The sequence below is a fragment of the Nannobrachium achirus genome (assembly GCF_963921795.1).
Source record: "Nannobrachium achirus genome assembly, chromosome: 6".
NCBI classification, from domain to species: domain Eukaryota; kingdom Metazoa; phylum Chordata; class Actinopteri; order Myctophiformes; family Myctophidae; genus Nannobrachium; species Nannobrachium achirus.
The window spans coordinates 63,687,222-63,700,712 of NC_137815.1; the positions used below are offsets into that span (position 1 = coordinate 63,687,222).

The 13,491-nt window shown below is 43.9% G+C and overlaps 1 protein-coding gene across 1 annotated transcript in view; it reads right to left on the reverse strand.

Moving 5' to 3' along the window:
• LOC308287240 (cadherin-like protein 26) overlaps window positions 1-3,282 on the reverse strand; it is a gene marked incomplete at both ends in the record, with an annotated part of 48,436 nt that extends 45,154 nt beyond the window's left edge. The window contains one exon of the mRNA XM_080728355.1: window positions 3,246-3,282. Within this exon, the coding sequence (XP_080584481.1) occupies window positions 3,246-3,282 (37 nt within the window). The remainder of the gene's footprint in view (window positions 1-3,245) is intronic.
• Between the last annotated feature and the right edge of the window lie 10,209 nt (window positions 3,283-13,491).

Genomic DNA, 13,491 nt, shown 5'->3' on the forward strand with positions numbered 1-13,491 from the left:
GGCTTCTGCTCTGCACCAGAGCAGGGAGAGGAGAGGCTAGAAAGGGAGGGGAGGGAGGGGTTGGTTTGACAAGTAAGGGTGCCTGTGAGGTCAAAACAGTGGTGTGGTTGGTCTCAGGACGTTGTGTAAACACAATCCAATAAAAAAATACTAACTTTGAAGCTGAAGAAATAACCGCACTAGTATAAAGTCTATCTACTCTGTTAGTTATGAGAGGGCCTGCGAAATCTAGCAACAGGGGCAGCCGAAATCTAGCAACAGGGGCAGCTATGAAAAAAATGGACTAAAGCAGGTATAAAGGGGTATGATAAAAGACAGATTTAACCCTATATGTGTTTTGGTCTGGATGACTCCTTTAAGCTCTTTGCTCCTCTGTGGGGAGCATAGTGCACTGAATTAAAGATACAGAATGTAATTCATTTTACTTGTTAAACCTCATCGATTCCCTTTCATCTTATCTGGGTCATCCATCCAAAGTGAGCTGAGTGGAGAACACGACAAATACAAAGATCCCCTTCACTTTCCAGCTTCCTGCCCTCCATCTAACTTTAAATACTGACAACAGCTGGTCAATCCTTCATGCCACAGCCACCAGTACGTCGCTCCTTGGCACGAGTCCCCATGCAATCAAACCCTCACATGCATGACGTCAGGGACGTGCAGAGAATGTTAGAGAGGCAGGGGCCAGGGTTCCCACACATTTTTACCAATTCATTTCAAAAACCTTTCCAAAACTTTTCCAGAATATTTAACCCAATTTCCAGGACTATAATAACAATAATTCAGCTCAATAACAGGTCGCTTACTCCTATGCGCAATGCCCAAAGACAGGTAGTGTATGCCAGTGGTTCTCAACCTTTTCAGGCCGTGGCCCCCGAAATAATCATATTTTAACTGGGGACCCCCACCCTGACGAGCACTAAGAGTTGAGGAATTTTGTATAACACGGTTCTATTGTGAAAATAGCTGATCCACATGCTCACAACGCCTCGCGTTGCGAGGCGTTGTGAGCATGTAGATCGGCTATTTTCACAATTTCTGCCTCTAATATTTGACAATTTGGCCCATGTTTAATTTGTCATTTCAGAGGTATTAACAAAATCAATAACCAAAGACAATGCATAGGTATTTTTTCCAGGACCTTCCAGGACCCTTGATAAATTCCAAAACTTTTCCAATACTGGAAAAATATTTTTCTAATTTCAAAATATTTCCAGGAATTTCATGACCGTGGGAACCCTGAGGGGCTGACATTTCTTAAAGGGCCTTTTGGTGGAAATGGGTTAGGGTTAGGGGTTAGCTTGGAGGTCGGCTGTTTTTGGTGCGTGATACCACACTGAACAAATCATAATCAAGTGAATACTGTAGTTGTGGCGTAACGGCATGAATTTATACACAGAGAGGGCAATTCTTTCAACATAAGATGCTGCATTCAAGTTCAGGAGAGTTTGAACAAGGCAATTCTCTTGAATGCAACGCGTGGAAAGGGGGCATTTGCATTTCTTCAAAGAACTGCATTCATGGTCTGGAGAGGGCACTTTTTACAGATGGTGTCTATGTAGTGCACATGCCTGCTCACATGCATGATGTAGCTCTCGGTGGAAACCTCATATGTCCAAAACTGTTACTTTTCGGTATTCAGATTCGCTCTATACAAGCTAAGCTCAGATCTGATCTGCAATGTTCTGCTACTTTCGTGTGACACTGATGAAGTGGGACATTCATTTATGAAGAAACATAAGTTAAAATATGGAGATAAAAGAGACAGATAAATGTTTCTGCCCGACAGCAACGATGAGTATGTGATGAATATTTGAATGTTTTTTTTGTTTTGTTTTTTGCTATTTGTTTTATCCATGAGTTGAATACCTAGGACTTTCGACGTAAAAAAGACCATAAAAGGACTTATTTGGGATGCTCCTTTTAGGCAGGGTGTTTAACTGTACTTGTACTGTACTACATTATTTCAATGTATTGACTATACTTGTTATGTTCTCCATTTTGTCTAATAAAACACTCAATCATTCAATCAATGTTGACATTGGAGGCAGTCTTCTCACAACACAACCCGGGGTCTGATCCTACTTTGCCATACATACACAATCGATCACTGATCTCGCTTGGCCTAATTCCATTTCCAGGTGGTGTAACTGGGTCGTGGTGCCTGTAGGACAGCCTCCAGTCCAGACCACCATTCCCAGTCGCTGCAGTCCATCTGACCCAATGAGATCAACAGGCACAATCCCATTAAGAGTAAAGAGATCTTTGTCTGGCACTCTGTGGCTCCCACAGTCCCCACCTATTTGTTAGTGTGTGTGCATGTGTGCATTCATCACTTTTGTTTATGTATCCATCTGCTCATGCAGTGTGTGTGTGTGTGTGTGTGTGTGTGTGTGTGTGTGTGTGTGTGTGTGTGTGTGTGTGTGTGTGTGTGTGTGTGTGTGTGTGTGTGTGTGTGTGTGTGTGTGTGTGTGTGAGACCCATTCAGCATTAGTATTAGCGGACATTACTCATGGTGATGATTCAACATTCCTGTCTGATTTTGGCTTGCGCAGCACTTCCAGCACCACATGTCACTCAGGGCAGCGTCCACAGAAGCTATTTAACACATTGAGCTGCATGTCAGGTTCCACACTGGCTCTCTATCCAATATGAACACATTGTATTGCGTTGTTGCACAGTTTAGATTATATGGACAGTGGCATGCCTGGCATTATCAAATCTGACTTTTACTTTCTTAGAAATGCCAAAATCGATCAAATACATCTATGATGTTCTCTCTCTCTCTCTCTCTCTCTCTCTCTCTCACACTCACACTCTCACACACACACACACACACACACACACACACACACACACACACACACACACACACACACACACACACACACACACACACACACACACACACACACACACACACACACTATAACAGTCAGTCTGAAAGGGAATGAATCACCAGTAATCACTTCAATAGCATCTAATTGTGTCCTGGGTTTTGTTTCCATTAAATATTTAATGCATGGGTCTGTATATGCAATTAACTTCAGGTACCCAATATATTCTTCACCATCCACTTCTACAGCAGACACACACACACACACACACACACACACACACACACACACACACACACACACACACACACACACACACACACACACACACACACACACACACACACACATATTTCCCTAATAATAGCATTTTTAAGAGCAGCAGGTTTTGATGGTCCATTTACTCACCACGTTGGTTGTGGAGGCTGGCTGCTGGGGAAGTCATACTTGCTCCAGCCCAGAGTCACACTAGGATGAAGCTTTATTCACAAATACAGATGCAGAGTGCCTTTACAGTGCCCACAGGTCAGTTTAGCTCTTCCTGGAGACAGCTCCCTCCTCCTCTCCTCTAATGGACTCAAGCTTGTAGCAGTCCAAACCGGTTGTCGTTGACTGTGTTCCTCCTCCAGTGTGTGCACACAAATACTCTGCTTAGCCTGATTCCCACAGTGGACTCACTCTGCTCAGTCTGCTGACAGCTCAGCTACTTGGGAAAAGGCTAGAGCAAGTTTAGGGCTTTGTGGAGCATACCATCTGGCCACTGGACAGGGGGGAGGAGCATGATGTGAGGGATTATGGGGAAATGAAAAGGAGGATTTTATGTATGGTAATTAAGTAGATTAATAGCAGAAGATACCAAGTGAGTTTATCTCCCTTTCTTTCTTTCTTTCTTTCTTTCTTTCTTTCTTTCTTTCTGTACATTTGGGGTATTCTTATTTGTCATACACAACAATGACAGATTATGTAGAGTAGAGTAGGCTCATCATTATGAGATGACATTTACTTTTATATTCATGGTTACATTTGAAGAGAATGAAATATTGAAGTAGGCCTACATTCATTATTGGATCAAGAGGTATTTTGATGAGTCTGACTTTTAGTATTGGATAGATATAGACCTACAAATGTCAAAATCTATGAAATAGGCCTACTTGATTAGTCTTGATCCAAGTCTAAAATTCAGTAGCTACAGACAACCACTTGAACCAATCTATCATGTAGTAGTGGCAGGTTGTTACAACATAATAATATGTATGTACTTAGTACCACCTAGTGGTGAATAGGCATATTCTTTCAAAATAGACTCTAGCAAACCGCATCGAGAGGATGTGAGTAAGTGCATTCATGGTCACGTGAGTGAAGTGTAGGATCCTTTATGAAAACAATTGTGTGTAAAAGTTGTAAAACCCCACCCTTTGTAAACTACATCAAGTAATGCGGTAAAAGAATGAGGTATTATTATGATTTCGATGATGATGATGATGATGATGATGATGATATTATTATTGTTGTTGTTGTTGTTGTTGCTGTTGTTGGTGTTAGTAGGCCTAGTATTATAAAAGTTATGTGAAGTAAGTTTTTCTATAATTTATTAAACCTCTAATTAATTCAAGCACAATGACTGCATGTCTACCATTCCCTATTTAGAAAAATATTAGATAATGTATTAGATAATTATTAGATAATATGTCATCATGACATTTAGCATGCAGTTTAGGCTGCTAAAACTGCATTTTAACCAGTAAGACTCCCTAATCGGGAGATAAGCGACCGTAGGTCACTTATCTCCACAAATAGAGCAAAAATGTGTTTTTCCAAAATCTTCCTGATCCATGTTGATGACATGAGTGTAGACATACTGTGTAGTGATTTTCGTGATTTTAGGGCAAAATCTTAATCGGCCTCATGGTGGCGCTAGAGGGCCATGTGAGAAATGAGGGGTGGGGTCTCCGCGCCGCCAAGGCGGACGAATAGGTACCGGCCCCGGCTCTCCCGGTCGCTCCTAGCCCGAGTTACGGCATTTTATGTGAGCTGCAGTGGCAGGGGGTCCTCCACTGGGGGCGCCACCACTTTTGCATCCGTTCTGGAGCACCAGGAGTGGGTGGTCCCCGGGAATGCCCCGTGAGCAGCCCCGTTGGGGTGGTCATTTGGTAATTTTTGCACATGTGCTCATTTTTTACACTTGGGGGTCCCCGAGGGAGCTGGGGGTCCCTGGAGCTCCGGGGGTCCTTGGAGGTTGTAGTTTGGCAGGTAAGGAGTGTGTGTGCAAAATCTGGCATGGATCGGGGCAACGGTTGCGGAGATATGAGCAGGGCAAAAGTGTGACGTGTGACGTGTGTGACGGACGGACGGACGGACAGACGGACACCTCGAGCAGCTTTCTGTAGTAAGTGCGACCTACGGTCGCAATAACAATAACATTGTGTCATTCTTCTCTATTCCATTTAGCCCAACCTCTTCCATTTAATATCAGCCTACTCATGTCCCACAAACATGGTTAGGCTACGCATTTTACCTGTCTGTCTTTCTGTGTCTCTTTTATGCCCATAGATGTAGAGTCAAGACAAGGAAACACACACACACACACACACACACACACACACACACACACACATACACACACACACACACACACACACACACACACACACACACACACACACACACACACATATTTGGGCAACTATGGGCATAAAATGGACACAGACTGACAGAAACAGAGATCTCCATTTATGGGCATATTGGTCGGATCAGCGGTGCAAAGTATTGTGAGGGCCGCATAGTTGCCTGAACCTCTAGTAGGCCTATACTAGTAAGACGCCTCAGGGCGACCTGCAACCTCGCCCTAAAGGGCCACAGTGATGTATATCGGACCAGTTACCCATATATGGAGACCCCTGGTACCCATATATGGAGACTCCATGTACTGTATATGGAGATATGCTGGGAGAGCCCAAACATGCTTACTCAGTGTCCTCAGTGTCCTATGATGTCTGACATCATACCCTTTTATGCCCATACATGGAGATCCCTGTCTGTAGAACCAGCCGTTATTGTGGTAGGCCTATTTGTCCGATGTGGCCTACATATATGGGCATTCCCGAAGTCCTGTTAGATATGCGCTTAATATTGATGACATCACAGAACTCCATATATGGGTATAAAAGTGATTATGTTAGTGTGACATCACAATGAAGCCAGAGCGTGATGTCAGAGCGGCAAACCCATTCTGTTAAGAGTGGTTCCCCTGACATCACAGTGACATCGGAGCATGATGTCAGAGCGACAAACCCATAGAACCACAGTGTCAGCCGTGACAGAGATATATAGAGATGCATACGTACATATATACGGACAAGCTGTGACCGTTTACATACTAATCTGCGACCTACGGTCGCAATGATATATGCTGTATACGGTCGTAATAATATACTGTACATACTGCAAAAGAAGAGTGAAAGGACACTGCTGCTTCTTTGGCCTCTTTGTCTTCATGTGTAAAGGTATGATATCTAATTAGGCCTATATTAAAACTCACAATTGTCAACTGGGCCAGTGTGTGCAGACTGAAACCGTTTACATTGCAACATAACAAGCGGTATGGAAGTGGGAGTGTGGGATGAGGGAGTTCAATGCCAACAAATGAAACGGTTTTGAAATGTCATGTGATGGATGTGGTGGTGTAAAGGTTGCTGGGGTGCAGTGAAGACTTCTTTGCTTCTATGTCTACTGCTGCTCCATGCTGTCTGCCAGTGTGTTTGTCTGTCTGTCTGTGTGGGCAGAGGAAGCATGATGTGACTCAAAATGAGAAGTCCTCTCACCTCTGTCTAATGTGTGCGTGGGCCACACCGTGACGCTTTCACCTGCTGAGGCCTGCAGAATCAATCAATAGAGGACAGGCTAAAGACTGCTGCTGAGGCAAGCTGCTATAGAAGCCAGGATCTCTCTCTCTGTATACGTTAAACTGAGCTAAAGGGCAACAGGTGGAAGAAATGGGCTAAAGGTGAAACACAATGGAACTCAGGTGCAGAAAGTGGACGTTGTGACCTTTTAGCCCTTCAGTTGGGTGTAATTAAATTACACAGGCCCGTTTCTTTCGAAGCAATGTTGCACTTTATGTAAAGTGATGCGAAATCTATTGTTTTGGGCAAGCAAGCAACCCCATTGTACGATGGAGCTTACATTAGGTTTTAAGGCTGAGTTTTAATGCTGAGCTTGTCATGTGAGCAATATCCTGATACAGTATCACAGTTAACAGCAAAAGCACTGTGGTCAGTGGTTCTCAAAATTGTAAATAAAAAAATGTATTTGGTCACGGACGCACATATACCAGCGTGTGTGCTAACACACACGCAAGCCAACACAAGCGAACATTTGTAACTCAAATTTTGCTTCTGGGGGGGTCCCTGGAACTAAATATTTTGAGATGAGGGTCCGTGGCTAAATAGATATCATTTTGGGGGTCCTTCACATGAAAAATTTGAGCACCACTGACATAGTATTTTCAAATACCTTTTCACGATTTAAAAAAAATATCAGATCTACAAGCTCGCAGTGCGGCACTTTAAGCTTGTATATCTGCTATTTTTCAATAGTTAAAGGGCCCAGAATTTGGTGCAACACCCCTGCGTGCGTGCGTGCGTGCGTGCGTGCCTGTGTGTGTTTACATGCACGCACACACATAATCAAACAAGTGTGGCCATACTGGTGCATAGCATTCCCTTCCCGCCCTCAGTACAGTACATGCAGGCAGAGAGCCATAGTGTCATACGCCTACTATCAGCTGAGGAGTCGCACAGCAGAGAGCATCATGTCTAATTATACACCCAGCTAAAGAGAGGGAGAGAGCCAGGGAGAGAGGAGAGGAAGAGGAGGAGGAGGGTGATTACAAGTGGAGGATATAACTCTCAGGGACGTGCAGAGAATGTTAGAGAGGCAGGGGCTGACATTTCTTAAAGGGCCTTTTGGTGAAAATATCAAAAATAGCCGACCTCCAAGCTCGCAACGCGTCGCAGCGCGAGCGCGACGCGTTGTGAGCTTGGAGGTCGGCTATTTTCGGTACTTCATAACACACTAAACTAAGCACAAAAAAGGCGATAGTGGAAATGTGGTGTGGCTTTCTGGACAGTGAGGGCAATTGCTGCATTCAAGTTCAGGAGAGTTTGGACAAGGCAATTCTCTTGAATGCTGCCTTTGGGTATGGCATGGAAAGGGGGCATTTGCATTTCTTTCACCATACTGAAAACTGCATTCATGGTCTAGGGAGGGCACTTTTTACAGAAAGATAAAAGGGCAGGGGCTCAAGCCCCCTTTGATGTCTAATGTGTGCACGTGCCTGGTAACTCTTACTCTGCTGATGATAAGAGCTATTAACATATAGGAGCGAAAAAGATGAAAGCTGTGACAGATTCAAAGACAGTGAGAAAGAGGATGAGAAACAGAAACATGAAATCTGTTTGAGACAGTTTGAGAGGACTGGATGAGCAGAGAGGGGGTGTCAAATATAAAAGCAAGTAGGAGGGAGGAGAGAGAGAGAGAGAGAGAGAGAGAGAGGAGAGGAGAAGAGAGTGAATGCATCTGACTAGACAGTCTATTGAGCTTGGATGCTTCCATTGACTCTGCTACGTGGTGTCATGTCCTACTGAGGAACCCTGCGGTATCTACCAGCCCTGGAGAGGACAGACAGACTAGACAGGTGGGTAGTATAGTCTAGCACACATTCTTAACAACTATTTCGAAAATATAGAGAAAATAGCAGATCGTTGTGAGCTTGCCTTGTAGACTGGCAGTTATTACAGCTATTTTTGAATGGATGTATGGATGACAGGGTTTGGGTGAGTGGGCTGCAGGGTGGATGTACAGACAAGGATCATGCGAGTCCAGAATGGTGGTGGTACTTCGAGTTTGTTAGTCTTTGTTCATCTACCAATGCGGTTCAGCACTCAGCATTCACACGTTTTCTCTTTCCAACCAGAGGAAAAAAGTCTAACGTCCATGAGTGTGTTTTGTTTAGTGAATGTCTAATGATTAGAATGCATAACAGTCTGTGTAGGAACGCAAAGTAATAGCAATGATGCAACACCTTTACTCTACCAAAATGTATAAAAAGAAAGAATAAGATGCAAAATATTATTAACACAAGAACAATTCGCAAGTCTGCAAGACTGTATTTGACGTTAACATTTGTGTTTTCACATTAAAGAGCTATATATAGAATAGTGTGCAGTGAGAGCTGTGGCTGTGGGTTTGTATGTATGCAAAAAAGAAACTTTACGTCAGTGAATATTGCAATTACATTTTATTGAACTATATCATGATGGCACCAAAAACACTTATAGCAGTGTTGTGTGTGTATGCCTCATTTCCATAGATTAGAGGCATGTCATGATCACCACATAAGGTCATTCAGCATCCATACTTGAAACGAGCTCTATGTTCCCATTAGTCATCTGTCTATCAACATATCCTCTTATACTTGTCCGCCTTTTTGCCTGTAATCATCTCCATGTCTGCCATGTCTCAGTAATCACAGTGTACTGTCTGTCTGTCTCCTTGATACACAGACACACACACACACACAGTTATAAAAACAGTTGTAGTATGTACCTATTCAAATGTCCCCACGGTCATTATTTAAACCAACCGGTCGAGGCCGCGGGGCCGGGGAGGTGACAGCAGTGGCTTTTATGGCCAGTGCAAAGCTAATCTCCAGCACTGACATTATGTCATCCCCATGCCAGTGCACCCAGCACTGCCACTGAACCAAGCTCTTTCACATCCCCAGACAGTCATGTCTCAGATACAGTGTATGCTTGGCAGGTGTGTGTGTGTGTGTGTGTGTGTGTGTGTGTGTGTGTGTGTGTGTGTGTGTGTGTGTGTGTGTGTGTGTGTATAGAATAGGCCTGCTGTTTATAATGGGGGCAGCCCTCTATTCAGAAACACCCCTACTTAGAAACACCCCTATTCAGAAACACCCCCACTGAGGTTAGGGTTTAGGTTAGGGTTAGGTGACACCTCTATTTAGAATAATGGAAGTCAATCTTCTGAATAGAGGTGTGTAACCGTTTATAATCTGAGGCTAAATGTAGGCCTATTAGTCCATTCGTAGACTTGGAGCAAGTCATTAGTCAATCATTATTATTACCTCCATCAATGTTTTCACCTGCCTGTCTGTCTGTCTGTCTGTCTGTCTGTCTGTCTGTCTGTCTGGATGTTGGCAGGATATCTCAAGTAGTTAGCGACAGATTTGAACAAAACTTGTTGGTCCTGGACTACAGAAGAACCGATAAATCTTTCATGCCAATTGACCAAAAGGCGGCATGCCAAATGACACGTGCACATAACATAAAATAGCTGATTAAAATAACTGTCTACATGTGCCATGAAGTTCTATTGGCTTCAGTGGGTGGTTGGCTTCAGTGCTCTGTGAACGAGAACCGAGAAGTAACAATCTCAGAAGTCACACTCACTGTACGGTGAAACAAGTCTCAAAATCACACTCACACAGTGAGTGCCACCACAGTATGTAAAATAGACAAATACATTATAATCACGAATTTTAATTTGTTCGTGTGACAAAATCTGCATTGTTTGCATTTGTTTATGTGCTGTGTATATGTTGAGACCCCTCCATGCAACAAGAGAGAATCACACAGCACAAGCACAACAGATAGAGACGATGGACAGTATTTGTACTCATATGAAGTCATATGAACACATGGCAGATAATATGAAGGGGAGAGAAAGGCTCTATTCTTAAGATTATATAAACAGAGAGGGAGAGGGAGAGAGCAGAAGAGCAATATAGACAGAGAAAATGCTTGTTTGGATACTCTGGGTAGAAAATAGAACAATGTTCCAAGTTTTGAAATACTATATTTAAAACATTTCATTTTGTTACTTTTCAGGACTGTGACAACCGGTGAACCATCATGTTTGTCGAGGGAATGGCGGGATCTGAGTCATGTGATAAGAACCCAGTGTGAGCGACAGATAGTCGAACCAATGAGCATCCCAACTGACCTGATGCTGGACCCGGACGGGGACTGCCTCCTGCCCACGAGCGGGGACCCAAAGCCGGTGCAGTCACCCGACGCCACCTTCAAGGTGCCGTACCCTTGCAAGAGCCATAAAGCTTTGAAGGCCACGTCGCACACTGGCCTCTTCCAGCCCGTACCTAGACGAGTGCCGGCCCTCTACCAACCCTGGCTCCAGACCCAAACATCCACCTGGACCAAGCCTCAGACATGTTCTGCCTTCAGAGAGCACCGTGCCTGGGAGGAGCAGAGAGAATGGAACCCCCTGTACTTCGGATGGGACAATCCCCATTACCACAGCCCGTTCCCTGGGAACCACCGCAGGGCCGGTTATCCCCCCGGCATCCACCCGGACCATCTCCACTACCTGTTGAAGTTGAGACCTGCCCCTCCCCCAGAGACTGAGGGCGACTATGGGGCGGGTATAAGACACAGGTGGGAAGCGCCCATGTTAAGGGAACAGTTGAGTCTGAACGGAGAGAGGCTGAGCATTGGGAGGCACAGAGGTCTGTATATGAAGAGGAGAGACAAGCAGGTCAGCTATTCCCATACGGGCCGTGTTTCCTTCAACACACACAGGCTCAGATCTCATTTGCACACAGAGGACCGTGGAGGACGCCAAGCTGGACTGATGTACAAGCACTCGACCACAGGGGTTGCGGCCGAGCATCCGTTTTCCAGACGCAGTTCCCTACTGCGCTCCCCGCCATCCTTAGGAGATTCCTTGAATGGTGAATTCAATTTTCAATTCAATTCCAAGGAGCTTTATTGGCATGAGAAAACATACGTTTACGTTGTCAAAGAAAGTGTCGCAAATAAAATAAAACAGTTGAAAATCGGGAACATAATATATACAGTTGGACGGGGTTGGGGTTGGTCGCATTGTGACATTTTATTGCGACCGTCAGGTCGCAAGTTACTATGAAAAGCTCCACCGGCTGTCTGTCCGTCTGTCTGTCTGTCTGTATGTCTGTCCGTCACATCACACTTTGCACACACACTCCTTGGATGGCAAATCACAACCTCCAGCCCTGATTTATCATATGGCCCTCTTCTAGCGCCACCATCAGGCCGATTTTTGCAAAACATATTTTTGGACACTTCTCCTACAGATTTTGGCCTAAAATCACTCAAAGCGTTACACACTATCTCTAAAGTCATGTCATCAACATGGATCTGTCCCATTTCCCATATTCCCTCCTGATTGGCTACGATTGCCTTCTAAAGTTTGTGTTTACGACGTGACGGTCGCTTATCTCCTGATTAGGGAGTCTTACTGGTATACAGGGTGTAAAGCATTTGGAACAAATATCAGCATTATTGAAGCGGTGAAAGCTGCTTCCAAGGTGTGGCTTTGTCTGTCCCGTACATGTTTTTTTGAGGATTCCCATAGATTCCCAAGGAGTGGCCTTATCTGTCCTGTACATGTCCCATGAATGCAGAATTCACCGTTTGTCAGCCTTCTGATTGGTCCCTGAGACTCCCTGACTGGCCAACCAGAAAAAACCATTCACTTTTTGCTATCGGGGGTGGAGTTTGTGCAGTGGAGAATGTTGAATGTGGCTTTCAAGAACTGTCCGCACTGCGCGACACGGAGTTCGCCCGGTACGGCCGCGGGAGGTGATAGCGACGGCAAGCGATCTCGCTCATCATAACGAATAAGCTTCAACAAACTAGTTCACATGGACCTTATCAATGGTCTAAGAGTCACGATTGGGTACATATAATTTAAATGGGCAGAATTACGAAAAGCCAGCCTATTATGTGAGGAGAACTATAATCAGCCTGTCCTCTTCCTACCCAAGATGCAATGCGCTTTTTCTTTCTATTTCTATTCTCTCTCTGATCCAGAGGATTAAACTAATTAAAACATATATTTTTTGGGGAAAACTACTGTTTTGCTATGTAATTACTGTACCTTTTTCTTCCCTTTTTATTAATATCACGTAGATGTGTTTTTTTTGGTACTTTAGTTTATATAGCTGTAATGAGGCTATGAAAACAATAAAAAATCCCATTCACTGCCACTATAAAAGAATCTGCAATGGGTGATTCTGTCCCACTGGGATTAAACAAATTAAAACATATATTTTCGGGGAAACCCCCTGTTTTGCAATGTAACTACTGTACCTTTGTCTTCCCTTTTTATTAATATCACCTAGATGTTTTTCCTTTGGTACTTTATATAGCTGTAATGAGGCTATGAAAAAATAAAAAAATCCCATTCACTGCCACTATAAAAACAATCTGCCCAGGGTCAAATGTCCCATCATAGTAACAGGGCAGAATGGGGCGGGATTTGCAAACTAGTGAATTGAGGATTGGTCAAGCTTCACATGCCAATTTGGCCCCAAAATCATTAATTCTTTCAGAATTCATAAAAATATAGAACTAAAGCACATAGAAAGTATAGATCTAGAACACAGAATGCATAGATCTAGAACACAGATTTCATAGCTCTAGAACACATAGAATACAAATTCACCGCTTCACTTCGAACCGAGGTTTGATCTTTTTTTCTCAAAATGCATTTAAAGGTAGCAGCTCTGTTTCATACTGTCCCATACTGAATTCACCTCCACAGGGGTGCCAGAGGATGTAGAACCTCCCATCCTGCT